At 39.6% G+C, this 18,056-nt stretch overlaps 2 protein-coding genes across 2 annotated transcripts; one reads left to right on the top strand and one right to left on the bottom strand.

The window, feature by feature from the left end:
- Positions 1-615: 615 nt before the first annotated feature.
- LOC104519456 (four and a half LIM domains protein 2) lies at positions 616-4,378 on the top strand. The gene is made up of 3 exons (XM_029084896.1): positions 616-786; positions 2,519-2,705; positions 4,227-4,378. Exons 1-3 carry the CDS (start codon positions 628-630, stop codon positions 4,376-4,378), a joined length of 498 nt encoding a protein of 165 aa, XP_028940729.1. The 5' UTR covers positions 616-627.
- A 4,556-nt stretch (positions 4,379-8,934) lies between these two features.
- Positions 8,935-17,106, bottom strand: CUNH2orf49 (chromosome unknown C2orf49 homolog). Its single transcript, XM_010167709.2, has 3 exons — positions 16,943-17,106; positions 12,246-12,618; positions 8,935-9,298 (listed from the first exon to the last, which is right to left on the bottom strand). The coding sequence occupies exons 1-3, from the start codon at positions 17,077-17,079 to the stop codon at positions 9,242-9,244; spliced, it is 567 nt and encodes a 188-aa protein (XP_010166011.2). The 5' UTR covers positions 17,080-17,106; the 3' UTR covers positions 8,935-9,241.
- Positions 17,107-18,056: the final 950 nt, after the last annotated feature.

An 18,056-nucleotide genomic window follows, 5' to 3' on the forward strand; every position in this document is an offset into this window, starting at 1 on the left:
AACTGAAGACAGAGAAAAAGCTTCTTTCTCACTGAAAGTTTCAAGAGACAGATACATTTAGGACAGGTGTTGCAGAAGACCTGGAAAACATTGCAAATTTATAGTGGACTTCCATGAGGAATAGGGCCACAGAGCAAACACGAAATAATTCTATTTCTCAGACAGTGACTACACTTTATTGGGAAAGGGAGGCAAGAAGCTTGCCAGGAATTAACCAGCTGTCTGAAAAAGAAACAAAAGGGACCTGGAATGAACAAAGTCAAACTTTAATGTGGAATGGTCTTACCTTTACTCAGCACTAACAGTAGTTTTTATGGGTGTCTCTCCAATTTCCCAGGATCTTCCTCTGCATTAGAATTCATTATTAATCCTAGTAACGCCACAAAAAGTTGTCCTAATCCCTCATTATTAGCAATAAACCTTTCTTCTTTCTAGAAGAAGAACCACTCACTCTCCAAAAACTTAAAATGGTACCCAATACCATGCAAAGCATGAAATAGCCTCTCGCTCATAGCTGCGCTGCTCATGGACTGACAGCCAGCTCTCAGCCCAACGAGGGTGACAAACGGCACCAGTCCGAGCCAGAAGCCCAGCTGATGCTCTGGTCTCATTACAGGTACTCGGAAGATGGAATACAAGGGCAACAGCTGGCACGAGACCTGCTTTATCTGCTACCGCTGCCAACAGCCTATTGGGACAAAGAGTTTCATCCCTAAGGACAATCAAAACTTTTGCGTACCCTGCTATGAAAAGCAGTTTGCCATGCAGTGCGTCCAGTGCAAGAAGGTAGTCCTCTTATTTTACTTACCTAAAACCTAAGAGATCGAAGTCCATCCCATTTTATGTCCAAGTAGGTAGAACATATTTTTTTTTTTCCTATGTCTGATAAAAGATTCAGAATTAACTGATTTTAAGAGCTTATATAATTTCAGTTCCCATCCTGCACTAGGCACTGCATTTACTACAGTAAGAATTCTCTTACTCAAGGTTAGAGATCCCCTTGTATTGAAAGCATAGAGAACATGTTTTTGGAACAAAAAACCACCACCACAAAAAAAAAAAGCAAACAGGAAAGAAAAAAAAAAAAAAACCCTGCATAGGAACATAGGAATAACCTCATTCCCATATAAACCATCATATATCCAAACATTCCAACTGAAGGAAGATGAGCTAATGCTGATCGTATTTTAATATTCTAACGAAGTTCAAGACAGAGAGATAAGCTTTACGCAGAGCAAATGCCATTCCTGAAACAAACACAGGTAAACTCAATATGCTCAGAAATATGACTTTCTAGGCTAAGGACCTTTTATTTGTGAATTTCCTAAATTCTATACACAGACACAAATTTTTAAAAGTAAAAAAATAAAAAATAAAATTGTTTGATTCATTAGGGAACTAACAAACCACAGTTTCCTATGGATATATGCATAGGCAAAACCAATCAAAACTACAGCTATATCTGCAGTACATCCCCATTCCCACTGCCACTGTTTCCTCTTTGTCACCCTTTACCCTCTGGGTACTTCCAGCCACCACCTGTGCCCACACTACCCAGACTTTCTTCCATGTGTGCTACCTGCTCGTTTGCCCTCCCAGTCAAGCAAAGCTGCAGTCTGGTCAGACATACCAGCTGGCCAGGAAGGACTGCACCTCTGCTGCTGCTGCAAAGGCAAACAGGTAAAGGGTAAATATTTATTTCAGTATTTGACTTAAAGTATATCTAATTACCTTTACTACCTCCTATCCATCCATTGATTTTCTGACGCTTATAGGAGCTTTGTATCTTAAAAACTCTGCCTAGTGTCCGATTTTAACCACATTTGAGAACAGGCTCAAAAATACCTGGGAAGAGGCAAAGACACAAATGAATACACATAGGAGGTAGCGTGATCACATACAAGCCTGATTCCCAGGAAACCTCTGTTTAGGGAAGAAAGGAAGAAAAATTAAACTGTCCAATTTTACAGCCTTCTTAGGAACACTCAAAGGATCAAAACACGTTCAGTTTGTCAGGGGAGATGTTTTTGCAGGCAACAACTTATTAGAAGAGAAAATGCCCAAAGTCTGGAGAAGCAGAAAGCAAAGACTTCAGCTAAAATTTGAAATAAAACAGTCTGTCAAGGAAAGTAACAGGGAAGTTGAAACACATAAGGTAGTTCCTTCACCATGAAGAATGGGTCAGGTGAAGGTACAGAGAATCCTAGCACACACATATGAAAAGCGACATACAAAGCCTAGCTTTAAAAACAAAGAGGACAATTGAGAGGGAGATTGTACAATATATGGAGAATAAAGTACTTTTACTATGGGGCTTCTTTGTATAAATTAGGGAATTACAAGTCACTTACATGCTTTTCTCAAGGTCAGCTCCAGCCAAAATGATGACTTTGCTGCTGCTAGCCTTCTTTCCCTCCTCCTACCCACAAAAACCTCATCACCCTTCCTCCCTACCAAATCAAAATACAAACCTGCCACCCTCAAGAAAACACTTTCTGTCTCACTTTCCATAAACCAGGCTATCACTACAGGAGGCGTTACCTACCGGGAGCAGCCGTGGCATAAGGAGTGCTTCGTCTGTACTGGATGCAAGAAGCAGCTGTCTGGACAACGCTTTACCTCCAGGGATGAGTTTGCATATTGCCTGAGCTGCTTCTGCAACCTCTACGCCAAAAAGTGTGCTGGATGCACAAACCCAATCAGCGGTAGGTCTCTCATGGCCAGTGCCTTTAAATTATGGGGTTTTATTCAATGAACTGCTTCTAGTATTAGGAATGGGTCAATAATTCATTTTGAATAACTTCAGAGCCTCAAGACACTATACAACTCAAGATGTGTGACATTAAATACTTATGATGCCTTTCAAGTGCCTAACAAAAAGAAATGGAAGAGGTCCTTACACTGAAGTTTCCTCCTTTCCACCTGATTTTCATGGAACATGGCGTACACAGAGTAACAGAGCTACACATGTAGTGAAATATGCACGTTCTGTACATCATTCCACTTGCATTCATTAGAGGGACCACTGACCTCAGCACCAACAGTCCCTCTGCCAGCAGAAAGTGTCTAACTGGCTTACACCTCATGCTTTAGCACAGTACATTTATTCCCTGACTTTTCAGGACAGCAACTGGGAAATCACAAGGTTTTTAGATACTGCTTTCCAGTACAGAGCTACTTAAAGGAGCAACTGCTTAGAGCTTTATTATTAAACACATATCATAAAAACAGAACCTCCTCTATGAAGTAATCAGCATTTAACAGCATGATCCATACAGTCCAAGACTGCAAATCTGAGTTGTATCTGGACCATTTTCTCGTTATTGCTCTTCCCTCACGCCTATCCCTCACTAACATAGGCTGATTGCATAGCTCCTAGAAAACTCAGTGCCTAACATCACACGTACTGTTTACTGTTCATGTGAAAGAGGCATTTCTTTTCTGAATACTGCAGTCCTTTCTATCATATGCTGTTTTTTCAAAACGTTGCTACTACAGACCAAACAAAACAAAAACTCTTCTCATCAGGTAAGAGACATGCCCAACTAAATCTTTTCACTGACTCCCAGCTAGTCATTCCAATGCATCATATTCAAATTGCTTGTCATTTCTGAGGTTAAACAAGAGAGAATTAGTACTGAGACATTTGTCCCTTTTCTCTTTTTCCCTGTACAACTTGAATACACCATATGATAACCTCCACAGCCTCCAGCTCTTGAGTATTTTTTTTCAGTTTACTAACCCGCTTCTTTTCTTGAGGCACTCCTCCTTCAAAGCTATGATTCAAGTCATGACATAAGCCGTCAAGACTTTTTTAATGTTCAAAATGCATTTTTACAAAACAAAATTAACTTACTAACACGCCATAAAACATTCTGTAAAAAACTATCAGACTTCTGTTCAGGAGCAGTTGCTTTCCTTTTCTTCTGCTGCATATTGTAATGCAGCCCCTTCAAAGTTCATTTGTGCCATCATCTATCACCACTGGTAACAGCATAGCTCACTAACTTACCTGAAAGCAACAGAACTATTTGAGGATGAAAATATCACTTGCTACACAGAATAAGGGTGGCCAAACTAGCACAGCAACAAACAGATTTGTCACAACGGCATTTTTTCACTACTGTATGTCTCCGTAGGAATCCATGAGGGGAGTCTGAAATAGCCTGACTGGATGGCTGAACCACTCTTTTTCTTCTAACAGAATGCTTTTGGTTTTCAAACAGGAGTCGGAGGAACCAAGTACATCTCCTTTGAAGAACGGCAGTGGCATAACGATTGCTTTAACTGTAAGAAGTGCTCTCTCTCATTAGTGGGTCGCGGCTTCCTCACGGAAAGGGATGACATCCTTTGCCCTGAATGCGGGAAGGATATTTAAAGTTCAAAATAAGAGGTGGGGAGAAGGGAGGAAAGCCGTGCTTGCAATATATAGTCTGAAATACACAGATGTTCAGAACTAGCTTTGCCACTCTGTGTTTCACTGTACTATTAACATTACTTAACCTTTTCCTTCAAACTCTTCAAATCTGGAGGGAAAACAACTTCAAAACCTCTAGTAGCAGTGTTGGTGTTTGAGATTTCTACAGCTAATCAAAACTAATGCAAAACCTGAGATGTAAAACCATTTGGATGTTACTGACATAACATACTCTTTTTGTGCTTTTTTTTTTTTTTCCTTCCACTAAATATTCCAGTTACAAGCAAGTGATATAGTTCAAGGATTACAATGGCCACGCACAAAACATTCATAGATGGATATTCAGGGTGAAAACCCTCAGCTCACTGAAATCAATGGCAAACACCATTCAATTTCAGTAAGGCTCTAGTCTCACCTCAGTGTTCTTGAGCTATGTGCCTCGTGTGTGCTGTCAAGTGTGTAGAAAGACTGCGAACGTAGAGGGTGTTTCAATGTACAAGGATTTGTACCGTGCCATAAAGAGATAATGATAAAACAGCTGAAGTGGGAGCGCTTCATAACAGGTACATATTTTATTGCATGACTAGCTGATCATTGTGTGAAGTACAAGTTCTGATTGACAATGTCAGTATTACAGTTAGTTGGCATTACACTGCACACTGAATTTTTCAAAATAAAATAATTTAAAACAAAATAGTGATTGTGCTTTAATTGTATTTACATGTTGATATATTTACAAATAAAATGCTTTCACAGCCTGAAGAAACAGAACACAAGAGCCATACAAACACAACCCTTTTTGCACTCAGTCATTAGGAAACTGTGGAGTTTAGACAACCCTCATACAGGCCCTGCTGATACAACCTGAGTCTTCCACTAACCAAAATCAGCAGGAAAAAACAGCAAAAATGAACAACAGTATGAAAATACTGAATTGAGTGCAGCTGATAAAAATGTGTTCATAGACTCTAAACTCAAAACCAAAATATTACTGTTATCAGCAAGCAAGGAGGTCAGGACAACTCAAAAGTCTCTGCAAAAGTCAGGAGTTTAACTTCATATTAGGGCATGCTTTAATTTTGTTCTGTATTGCAATAGGTCTGGCATCATTTCTGCTACATGTTTGCTGCAAAGGCAACTGTCAGCAACAGCACGCTGGCAGGACAACAAAATCAATAGGGAACAACCCAAAGGAATATAACTCCCTTCCCAAAGCACATTTGAAAAACTACGGCCACATTGTGCAACGTACAATCCTGGCACACCTTCCAGAGGGAACTCATTTGTATTCAGCAAAAGAAGGAAAGTGGTATGTCACACTTCCAACAGGAATCTTCAGATATGGGAAGGAGAACTAGGAAAATACTTACGCTGTGTGTAACTGGGTAGAGAAGTTTTCTCCTAGTTCCTCCCACCACTCCTGACTTTGTCTCTTTCTTTACCAAGTGTAAAGTGCTCGCAGGTCATTCCTCTCTCATTAATCCAACAAGCTAAGATGCATCAGATCAGATTTGGTCTACTGTATACCCTTTGAAGAATCACAGAACTGTTGTGGTTGGAAGAGACCTTTAAGATCATAGAGTCCAGCTGTTAACCTGGCACTGCCAAGTCCACCACTAAGCCACATCCCTAAGCACCACATCTAAATAACTTCTAAATACCTCCAGGGATGGTGACTCCACTGCTTCCCTGGGCAGCCTGTTCCAATGCCTGAAAACCCTTTCAGTGAAGAAATTGCTCCTAATATCCAATCTAAACCTTCCCTGGTGCAACTTGAGGCCGTTTCCCTTGTCCCCAAGTAACAATTTTCCCCAAGTAACGGCCCCAAGGGCCGTTTCCCTTGTCTCCCAAGTAACAATTGCTTGTTACTTGGGAGGAAGAGACCAACCCCCACCTCACTACACCCTCCTTTCAGGTAGTTGTAGAGAGCAAGAAGGTCTCCCCTCAGCCTCCTTTTCTCCAGGCTAAACAATTCCACTTCCCTCAGTTGCTCTTCATAAGACTTCATAAGCTCTTCATAAGTGCTCCAGACCCTTCACCAGCTTCGTTGCCCTTCTTTATACACACTCCAGCACCTCAAAGTCTTTCTGGCAGCGAGGGGCCCAAAACTAAACACAGTACTCAAGGTGCAGCCTCACCAGTTCTGAGTACAGGGGCACAATCACTTCCCTACTCCTGCTGGCCACACTGTTTCTGACACAGGCCAGGATACCTTTGGCCTTCCTGGCCACACTGCTGGCTCATGTTCCCAGCTGTAAACCAGCATCCCCAGGTCCTTTCCCACCAGGCAGCTTTCCAGCCACTGCTCCCCAAGCCTGTAGCCATTACATGGAGTTGTTGTGACCCAAGTGCAGGACCCGGCACTTGGCCTTGTTGAACCTCATACAGTTGGCCTTGGCCCATCAATCCATCCTGCCCAGATCCCCCTGTAAAGCCTTTGTACCCTCGAACAGATCAACAATCCCACCCCACTTGGTGTCTTCTGCAAACTTACTAAGGGTGCACTCGATCCCCTCATCTAGATCATTGTTAAAGAATTTATCAGAGCTGACCCCAATACTGAGCCCTGGGGAACTTGGCTGGCTGACATTTCTGAAGTGCATACCATGCTACTCCAATCTCACTGAATGACTAAATACAACCCTTTGGTGTAGTAAAGAATAGCCACAAAAATCCCTCTGATATTCACACCTCCCAAAGGAGGGCAAGCACCTCACTTACTCTCTCCTCTGGGGTCTGGCAATCCCCTAGCACACTGCAGCTCTGCTCTACCTAATACCTTGCTGAGAGAAGAAGGATTACTACTAGCTGAGGGGGCAGCGGGAGGTAGTTAAGAGCAGCACGGCTTGCAGCTTACTCCCCAAGCGCTACAACAGATGGCAAAATGGTCCCAGCTTTGGAAAAGGTAGGTGAAACATGACAAGGCTGGAAAGCACATTGTTCTGAAAACAAGACTGTTACCATGCAATAGCAGCATCATGCCATTATTCCAATACAGTTCTGTGTACTACTCCTTAACACACACCAACAAACACGTCCTCCTAGCAACTGGAACTACAACAAAATATAGCTGAGACTCTAAACCACTGCCAAGAAGCCACCCACAAAACAGAACTCCTACCAGACCATAACACTAGCACAAGGGCCAGCACTTCACATGGCACTACCTGCTGCTAAAACTCCAAAGTAGCTACTAAGCCTTTTACCCTGTAAGCTTTTTCTTAAGTTCTAATCACTTCAAGTCCACTGAAATATAACCATATAAAATTAACAAGCTTAATTACATCACAAAACAAGTCAGGACTACTTTGTTTACTTTTAATTGAATTTATTTAAATAGGATAAGGCTACTTAAATGACAAATCTTTACATACAAAATGTACATTACATTAAAGTTTGCTGTACTCAGGTACAAAAACTGCACAAGTGTTTAGTAAAAGGGAAACAGCACACAATATTTGAAAACACACATTCTTACCATTTTACACCATTTGAGAAGTGCCTTTTATGTCATAACAGTGAACAGAGAACTTCTGTCAGCGATGAATTAAGCTACAGTTTTTGGTTTCAATATTAACCAATGTTAAAAATGTAAACAAGCTTTCAGATCACCACTGACAGCTTCTTTTAGTGGGTTAATTAAGTGGATTCAGAAGTTGATTCTTTTTTTGGTTTTGTTTTACTAAGTCTGGGAGCATTATTATTATTTACCATCCATATCTAAAATGGATCTAAACTGGCATCACCCTGAGCCACTGAGATTTAATAAAAATGTTTCCATCAACTTAACTTTCTGCCTTATAAGGCACTACTAATAATCCAGATGAAACACCCAAGTTTCACAGAAAACCAATATCCATCTTAAATTATCAAAGGAAGGGAAACCAAAACAGATTTGTTTTGGTTTGGTTTGGTTGGTTGGTTTGGGTTTTTTTTTTTTAGAGTGCTACGCTAATGCTCTCAAGGTACTTTGTCTTCCTATCCCTGCCCCTCTCCAACTGTTAGTAAGCTGAGAAAGCACTGGCCTGCATTCCACAGGTTTTCCCCATATTTTATAAGCATGACTGTAACCAGGAAAACAAGCAAATTTGCTACATCAGCATTTTTTTTACACTTATGCATGTATAAAATATACCTGTGTATTTAAGAGAACATGGCACTACTGCATTCACCACCTCCTCTCAAAGATTCATATCAAACAGTCTAATAACATACTTCCATCTGTGCATTTCTTACTTCATATATCAATAAGAGAAACTTCAATTTGAAGTAATGCTGTTAAATAGTTCATCTCTTATTACCAACCTAACTTGCACTGTCAATTCTACACTCCTGTGCAAAAAAAGGAAAAAAATTCACCTCAGACTATTTTATCAGCATAATGGTCAGTTTTCTCATCTAAATAAGTTATGGTTTTGAAGCCAAGAAGGTTCTTGGCATCACTCTGAATCTCAGTTGCTATTTTAACTATTTAACCAGAAGTGGAACAAAACTTAATCTGAAACAACAACAAAAAAATTTGTATGTGTGAATTGCAGGGACATGCAGGAGATGAACTATAATAATCCTGAAAACTAAAAGTGAGGGGTTTAGTAAACTGTAATATTACCACCTTTTAAAGAAGTAATGAACTACTTGGTGTACAAGAGTAGACAATCTTAAGGTGACTGGTGAGAATGACTCCAGCTCTACAACTTGTTAAAACTTCACAGCAATCTGAATCCCTGTAAGGTTTAAAAAGAATTGTACCTAAACTGTTTAAATATGACTTATCTGTTTGAAAACAGGGAAGTAACATTTATGTTTCAAGCACCATTAGCTACTTCACGGCCATGTAACATGCTGGATTTTCTTCTTTGCTTCCGTAGGCTTTAGGTCATTCTGGAATATAAGAAAGTTTGTAAGTATTCTTAGATACATTGTGCAAGTAGAAGTTGGTAATTAACCTGCCCCGTTCAAATCTAGTACCGACTAGTGCTGCTCCCAGCGATGCGCTGCTACAGCAGCTTTCTATTGCCACCTCGTGGATAAAGTTAAACATCACAGAACTTCTCTTAGAACTAAGACAAAAATAAAGCCAATAAATTTAACTACCTGCAAACCATATATACCTTCTGCTTCTTCTTAATCCGACAATAACTTAGGCAAAAACATCTTTCAATTAGAAACAGTTACATAGTGGAGTGTCAAAACACACTTCTAAATTTATTTCAGATTGTCTTCTTAAAATAGTTATTGAAATGGGATTGTATAAGAAAAAATAAACATACAAATAGGAAAACAATTTACTTTTGTCAAATGGTAAAAATGCTAGGAAAAGAGAAGGAAAAGTAGGTATTCCTTTGTAATGGCCTGTATAAAAAAGTGAAATAATTGCCAAAGCCTCAGATGAACTCATCTTTCAAGCCCTGCCCCAAGAAACCAGGAAAAATCAAGCAAACTCAAAGTAAAACAATGGGAGATTGAACTGGTGAAATAATTACCTTTCACCATCTAAAATAAGAAAAAATATGAGAAATTAAGAGCTTGAACAGTTTACACAAGCAGAGTAAAGACAGGTGTATGAGTTTGCGAGAACATTCTGCAAAACACTGGTTTGGGGAACAAAATCTAGGTATGTCTCTTCTCCTTAAGAGTTTAAATGTTAATTTATTTACAAGAATCCTGTGGATTGCAACCACTTAAAGGCTGAAGGGAATTAAACCCAAAGATCAGAAGGATAGTTCAGTGTTTCTTGAAAGTCAAAGAACAGTCACTTGCTTGAAGTTGTCATTACTATCATTACACTAAAAATACATCAGGCTTTACACTCTATCCACTTGGCTTTCCATCTGCCAAGTCTACTGATTCTTCCCAGCTGCTTCACTTATTATTTAATACCATATTCTTTAACTTCAGACAGTAAAGCAGCATCTATACAACACATTTGCCCAACTTCAAACATGTCTGACCGATACTAACCAAGGCACAACTGAACTTACCGGTATTAACTTGAACAACGTAAAATGTGGCTAAAATAGAAAGTCAAGTGTCAGAAGTCAGAGCTTCTGAGTGTCACTTATACAGTGTCACTTAAAAGTGTTCGTCACTGTGTCTACAAAACATTTAAATTAAATATAAAGAACCTGTGAGGTGTGTACTAAACAAGTTTCAAAAGCTCTGTAGGTTCAAATCTGACCAATACTTAGAAGAGTTCTAACTACTAAAATAAATTAGTGATACTGGTAGTAGGAAACACACCTCTCCAGCACAAATTTGATTCAGGGCCCAGTCATGATTCTTGTAAAAGCCGCTAAAGGCGTCTTTTGGAACAGCCACATGTATAGGTGCTCATGTTAACAGAATTCTGATGGAACCTACCAATCCATGCAGCAAGAATATTACCTGCATTCTTTCATAAAAGGATTTTTTTAAAAAATAGATTAATAGAAAGCATTTCATGAGGAAATACCGAGAAAACAGAAGTTAGGTCTGGTATCCTGGGAAAATTTTAACCAATGTAGTTGCACACTGCATATCTGAAGCTCCCCCTGCAGTTCAACTGAGACCAGATATTCTATTTCTTCCTTTGAAGCCCAGACTTATTCCAGGTATTCCCATATTCCAGTGGAAATGTGAAAATTCCTTCATTTATATCAGGAAGGAATATGACACAAACATAAGACTTATCTCTACCTAACAGCATGCTTTAAAGAGGAGGTGGCCCACTGCTCCTCGCTCACTGACAAGCCCTTAAAAGACTAATCACACCTTTGTCAAAATTAACCACTGTTTGTTCTATCTTTCTCCCCAGCTGGCAGCTACTTTCAGCACCATTAGCTACACTGTCAAAGAAACGCCCTCCTGAACTTGCGTATCCTCCCTTAGCTCCTCTCTCATCACTTCAGCCCATCAGCCTCATTCTGCCCCTGACTGTAGCGCAGTTCTCTTCTCTAAAGGAAACTTGTCTGCAGCTGAATCCAACTTGCAGAAAGAAGACAGCTATTTACCCTTACAGTTAACAGCTCAGTCATCAGACTTTATTTGAGAACAGCACCTTTCTGTTTAAGATCTCAGCATGTCTTTCTTACCAGCTTAGAGAAGCCCAGATTAAGATCACCATGGCTCAAAATGAGCACTGGACCTTTGGCCTCTCACTTCAGCTAGGAGGGCTTGTCGTTACGGCTTCTCATACAGAGCCATAGAGATCTCTCCAGATTTTCACATCCAGTTCCTTCCTCTAGCTTGCCAATTCCTAGGCGAGATTTAAAACATATGGTGTTCTGCCTCCAAGGAAATATTCTATAGCTCTCAGCACCTCACTTCAGTTCCTGTAACATCTCTTCCTTCACTCTGACAAATGAAAGCTTGCCCTACCCAACCATTCACATGTGGTTGTTACAAATCTTATCTTTTTTTTTAATTCCCTACTACAGAAAACAGACCACTTGTCCTCCCTGTAAGGCTGCTGCTGTTGTTCCATAATACCTGTTCTCTCTCTCAGACCTACCAGTAGGATTATTTTCTTTGTGCTTTGATTGCTACCAGCACCACCTTGAGTATTACCTACTTACTCATTTTAAAATTACATGCATGTTTTCTACAAAGCTGCCTCTCTCACACAGAAGTTTCCCATGAACTAGGACAGAGTACTTCATTTCTTTCCTTCTAATGTTTCCCAAACCAGCCACCCTTTTTTCCTGTTTCTGAATAAAGAATCTAGTGCTACTCCAAAATAAAATCCTGGAAACTCTTACAAGGATCTGCCTTTGGCTCCTGCAAGTTTCAATTAAAAAACCAAAACAAAACAAAACAACAAACCTGCAAAAGAAGATACTGATGTACATACCGGCAAATCAGATTCTTCTTTTGGAACAGCTCTCTTTAACTTCACAACAGTAGTTCCTGCTACTGGAGACAAAGGGTACACCTTCAGACTAGCCAACACGCCGCTGTTAGTCTTTGAAATACTGTTCTGCTTAGCCTCATTATTCCTCATTCCCAGCTTAGAGTCCTCTGATAAACTGGAGGCTGAAATGTACGTTGAGGCATTGGAAGGAACTGACAATCTCCTAACAGTGTTGGTGGTGCTTCCAGCTGGAGGAGGTTTTAGGCGATCAGCAGCCCCGTTCTCTGTCTTCTTCACCTTGATGCTTGTACTTGTTGAATTGCCATCAAACACAATTAATGGCCGTTTCCTTAAACCTTCCACCATTGTAACACTGCAAATAGAAATTGCCAAATTCTCAGAAACACAAGCTAGATGATCCAAAACCAGCATGTCCAAGACAGAACTAGTGAAAATAATTTAATCTTGCCTGAAGTAAAAATATATCCCAAAATACTAATGTTAAACTCTTAGCTGCTCCTAACTTGCTTCCAAATTCTAAAAGGGGGAGGGGAGCAAGGGGTTGTGAGGAACAGCGCTCCTCAGCAGAGAGAGTTGTGTGAGGAACCTTCTAGGCAGACAGTTGCAGTCGTACGATCAAAGACTGTATGCTTATACCACTAGAGCTATTCGAGAGTAACTAAAGAGACTTACTAAGTAACATTAAGTATTAAGTAATTATTATTAGTTAAGTATTTCAAAAGGTGAATACTTGAGAAAGTGTGTGCCACCTTACCTACAAGAACAGCATCTAACACTCTGATTCTTCTAAATCCTCCTGTTTCCACTCTTATTCAAAATTATCATGTTCAGATAGTCTAAAAGACTGTTAGACAAGGAATGAAAACATCAAGCAAAAAAAAAGCACACCTGTTTTTGAAATAAGCTGTCCTTGAACAGGAACCCTAAGCTAATTTACTGCTATTTTTTTTCACTAGTTTATTTCTTTAACTCTATGTCTAGTCAGAGTTGGCCAGTTTAGTAACAACTGATTTATGAAAAAGGAACACTATCAAGCTAATATCAAAATGGTAGTACCAGAAAACATCCTGACTGCCAAAAAAAAAAAAAGCACAAAGTTATCATAGCTCACTCTACATAAATTTAGTTTTAAAAATTGCATTGCTCATGAATGACAAACAGAAAGTGTTTGAAAAGTGTAGACTTAACAAATAAAAAAAACCAAACCACCATTAAGTTATGTAATATTCCTGTTTAGAAACTTCAGTTTTCAGTACACACTTACTGTTTAATCATGTCATATTAAACAGAAGATAAAAACTGAACTATAGTGTTTTCAACATTGAAATATATTCATCAATTTGTAATTAATCGATTTGACAATTGTTGCCAGGTATCTCAACAGACTTCAAAATAAGCAGGAAGCAGAGTCTCCATTCATTTGACTTGGAACAACATTAGATTAATAGCTGCTGATAAACTTCACGTATTAATAAATTATACACTGCTTGCACAATTCCTGTCAAGACCAGGGATTTTTTTTTTTTTTAAATTAAATTAGTTACAATTTAAGAGCCCACAGAGCAAGAGAAAGTTCAGCTCTTACTCAGATTTGCTTCTACATTGCTATCTGTTCTCAACAACATATGTCACATAATCCTCCTCTTTTTCCTATTCATCGGGTTCCTGGAGCTGACAAGAGACAGAGAGAGACCTTTAATTAATTTGGGACTTGTTTGTCCAGAGATCAGACACAAGTCTTTGGCTCCCATCTACAGTAGATGCAGTTTCTGGGAGAACTTCTACAAAATGAGGTTAGCTTCCAAGACCAGGAGTGTTCAGCCAGGCATGTTGTTTCAGTTAAATAATACTACTGAAAAACAGTACTATTTAGCACATCCAGTAAAATAAGGAGTATAATTTCACTTGAAAAGTCTAAAAATCTGTCACACACTTCAAAAATAAACCATGATACTTTTTTGGCTTTGTCCAATAATTTATTCAACATTCCTGACATGAAACACATTCCCCAACAGCCTTTTTGGAAAGCTAGTTTACAAACTATGTGAAAGAAAAAAAATTTTATACCTTTTTTCAGTCACCTTCTTTAACATAAGAAGTCTGCTTTTCCTGTGTAGGGTTTTTTTTGTTTTTTTAAATTCAGCTTGGTGAGGACTGGTAAATCAGGAAATAACTGCAATTCTAGGAAGATTGTTATTGATTCTAAACTGAATTTTAGGACTGTAGCACCTGCACAAATGACCACATGCTGTAGTGCAGATAACGCTCCTAGAGAAACACTTTGGGAAAGTTCCAAAAGAAATTTGGATGCTGTACCATGAAGAACTGTCACATCCAGTTTTTAGATACATGACTCACAGAAGATCACAGAACCTTGTGTGACATTCACTTTCTTTATATAAAGTACAAGCAGCTTAAAAGCTTCAGACCAGAACTCATGTTAGCCAGCACCCTTTTGAGGGAGGACACTGATGCTACTGAACAGCTGAAAAGCAGCATTTTGGGATCGTGTCCCCTCCTGCAGCACACTCTCTGTGAAACTTAGATTTCAATGCACATCTACATCCTAGAGAAACGTTCTAGCCACACTCTGGGCCAGGCTGGATGGAGGGCACGCTCTAATCCTACTGTTCACGTTGTAGTGCATGGTAAAGAATACAAGATTTCCGAGAGGAAGCAAAAGCTTCGCCACATGAGTGATCTGAATTTCCGCTGCTTCACACTATTTCTCATGTAGTCAGTACGGCCTTTGAGCAACTCCACATTATGAGGACAATTTAATGAAAAATGCTCCTATTCTTGTCTCTCTTGGCCTGATACTTAAGGCAGCACCCTAAAACCAGAGAGAAATGTAGGCTTTAGCTCCCACCCCCTCATTATCCTAAATATTTGCCTGCTGCCAAAATAGGCAGGTCATCGCCTCTTCTGTGAATGTCTGTCTGAAACTGGTCAGAAGTCCCATGTTTTACACTGAGTTCAGCACATTAGCAGGTCTCAGAGGATGGTGAAGCAATCAGGTGACTAAGGAGAAATGATGAGCTCTACCAAGGCCACAGCTCTAAGCACGCACAGCCACAGCGCTCCGGGAGACCAAGAGTTTGCAGATGAGAGTCTTCAGACTCAACAGCACTGCAAAAACTGCATACCCACCTCGAGATTCATACCTTCATTCATCCTTCCAGCATGCAAGGTGATCTTATAGGTCGACAACACTAACTGTCCTTGAACACAGATACTTTCTGAAATGTTTGAAGTTGGATAAAACTGCACTTGTTTTTATTTGGTATTACTGCCTCTGAGCTCAAATATTCAGTAATAAGATGTATGAACTGTCATCTGTTACCTCAGATATTGGATTATATTATTGAGGTATAACATGTTATTGCAGCTCAGCTGATATACAGCAAGTCTTTTAGGACACGCCATCAATGACCAGCAGTAAAACTAAACAAGATATTCAACACTGACTTTTACATTTCAATGTGTGTTTACCTCCTATCTGTAACTCCTAGAGGCACACAAACACAGGCTGAGCTGTGCTGATCACATCTCCAAGCCTCATATTAATTCCAGCACATGTTGTAAAGCTGTGCTTTCCACAGAGGAACTCATCACAAAGCTCCTGTTGTTCATACAATCAATCAGTTTATCTGACTTCTGACCAAACTAACAGCACACTTAGTTCCCATCTCCGACCTGCACGTTAACTTGGAGCTCCACAATACCTAGGAATTTTGGTTTGTTTTTGAAAACAAGAACATCAAGTTCCAATTCCTCCTCTGCACAATGGCAGCGTGCCAGTTCTGCTTAACTGGGGCACACAACTATGAGGAAAAGTGCAATATTTTAATATCCAAAAAGATGGTTGAACTTCCTTGATTCTTTCCATCAATATATATCACAACTGAAGTTTTCTTTGTACAACTTTTACTTATTGAAAGTGCTGGAAGTCTATTTCTCCCATTTCTTTGGGTTTAGTAATACTAGCAGTAAAAGATTAACTTTTCTAGTATTTTGCCAGCATATTAACTATAAAAGACATAATACAAGCAAAACCAGTAACTGCTGGAAAATTTTAAAACCATCTAACAACAGAGGAAAAGACTAAGCCTAGTATGCTAGATGTTAAGTGCTGAGAGCAACTGGTTTAGAAAAGCAGACTGATAGATTAAACATACTGCCTTTTACTTACTGTGCTCCCAGTAAATCCTACATAGGTTTAATCATTACTGAATTTTAGTGTACCAAAAAAAGAGCCCCTAAACTTATTCTACATATAAACCCTGGAGGAAGTCATTCTCCCATCTAAAAATTAACACTGTCTCCTTCTCTCAAAAAATCCAATCTATCTCTACTTCTTTGATAAAAAAAAATTTTGCACCTACTTCAGCACACCAACAGTTTCTTATTATTCAAACATTAACCTCCTGCTTTCATCCTCAAGCTGCAAGTTGTAACAAACCAAGGTACTATAACCTTTTAAACACATGGGGGAAAAAAAGATCCCTGACATAACCAAGGTAACTCAGCATCCTAGCCACTGCTAAAAATGTTAAAAATTACAGCACTCTCTGTAAACTGTAACAACATCCAAAAGCTGTACAAGTTTTACTCATCAGGCAAACAAATGGACTATCCTAAATTCTCCAAGACTAGCCTAATAAAAGCTAAATTACCTTTTATTCTCACTTTTCAACTCATTTTGCTGTCTCTTCTTTTCCATCATTTTCCCCCATCTACTTTTTGGTAAGTCACGCTGAGGCAGCGGAATGGCATGTTGAATATAGAGATCAGTGAGGCCATCTTTGTCCATCTTTACGTCATTTTCAACTAGTATATTTTTCTGTGGGGAACAGAAAAAAGTTGTTATTATCATGACAAATTCAAAGCACAAACATCCTAGTGGCATAATTTCTTTTTTCAAAAGCCACCTTAAGGTAGTGCATTGGGCATAAGTGCCAGTGTTGCAGCAGTAAGTGGGCTGCAGGGGTGACAGGCGTGGAGAGGCCATGAACTGCTCCACACCAACGACAGCCAGGTCTCCTGCCTTCCCACTGGGAACTTCTCTTGTTTTCTGTGTGGATTACACCAGTCCTTCCCTTCAGCAAGGCACTGGGAAATGCAGGATATTTGGGCCAATGCACAGTGGTTTATTTTCCCACCAAGTGCAAGTGCATCTCTTACGTATCTCCTTGTGTATCCTTTTGTGTCTCCTGCCCTTGGTGGCTGTTTCACTCTCTTAATTGCATTTGAGCACAGATGCCATGAGCAGCTCTGCTTGAAATTTGGTGTGTGATGGCTGTTTTCATCAGTGTCAGAGACAGCTGGATCCAGCTGCAACCAGTACTGGGCAGTTCATCCCCTCTACCCACACAGGTAAATCCTGCAGCCCCTCCCTATCCAAAACCCTATAATTTTTACAAATAAAAAGAGCAGCAAAAACATTTTAAAAAGGAAAAAGTTATGACAGACATACTGTTGCTGACTGATGTTTCCATGCACTCTTAAACACACTGCCCTGAATCCATCTACTATACCAGAGCTCCTCTTCACACAGCTGAAAAACACGCAACTAGAACATAACCCAGTTCAAGCTTACAGATGGGAAGTAGGGCTGTGATTTCTTCTCCCAAAGAGTAAGTTGCAAAGGGAGATTTTTCCTGTCAGTTAGAACATCAGTTTTCTTTCTAATCATGTAGAGACTTGTCAAAACAAAATTTCTTGGTATCTCCTACCAAATTTAGTAAAAGAGGAAAAACCCCACTAACTTCATACAAACTAGAGGTCACT

Source organism: Antrostomus carolinensis, unplaced genomic scaffold (assembly GCF_000700745.2).
Source record: "Antrostomus carolinensis isolate BGI_N321 unplaced genomic scaffold, ASM70074v2 scaffold23335, whole genome shotgun sequence".
Lineage (NCBI taxonomy): Eukaryota > Metazoa > Chordata > Aves > Caprimulgiformes > Caprimulgidae > Antrostomus > Antrostomus carolinensis.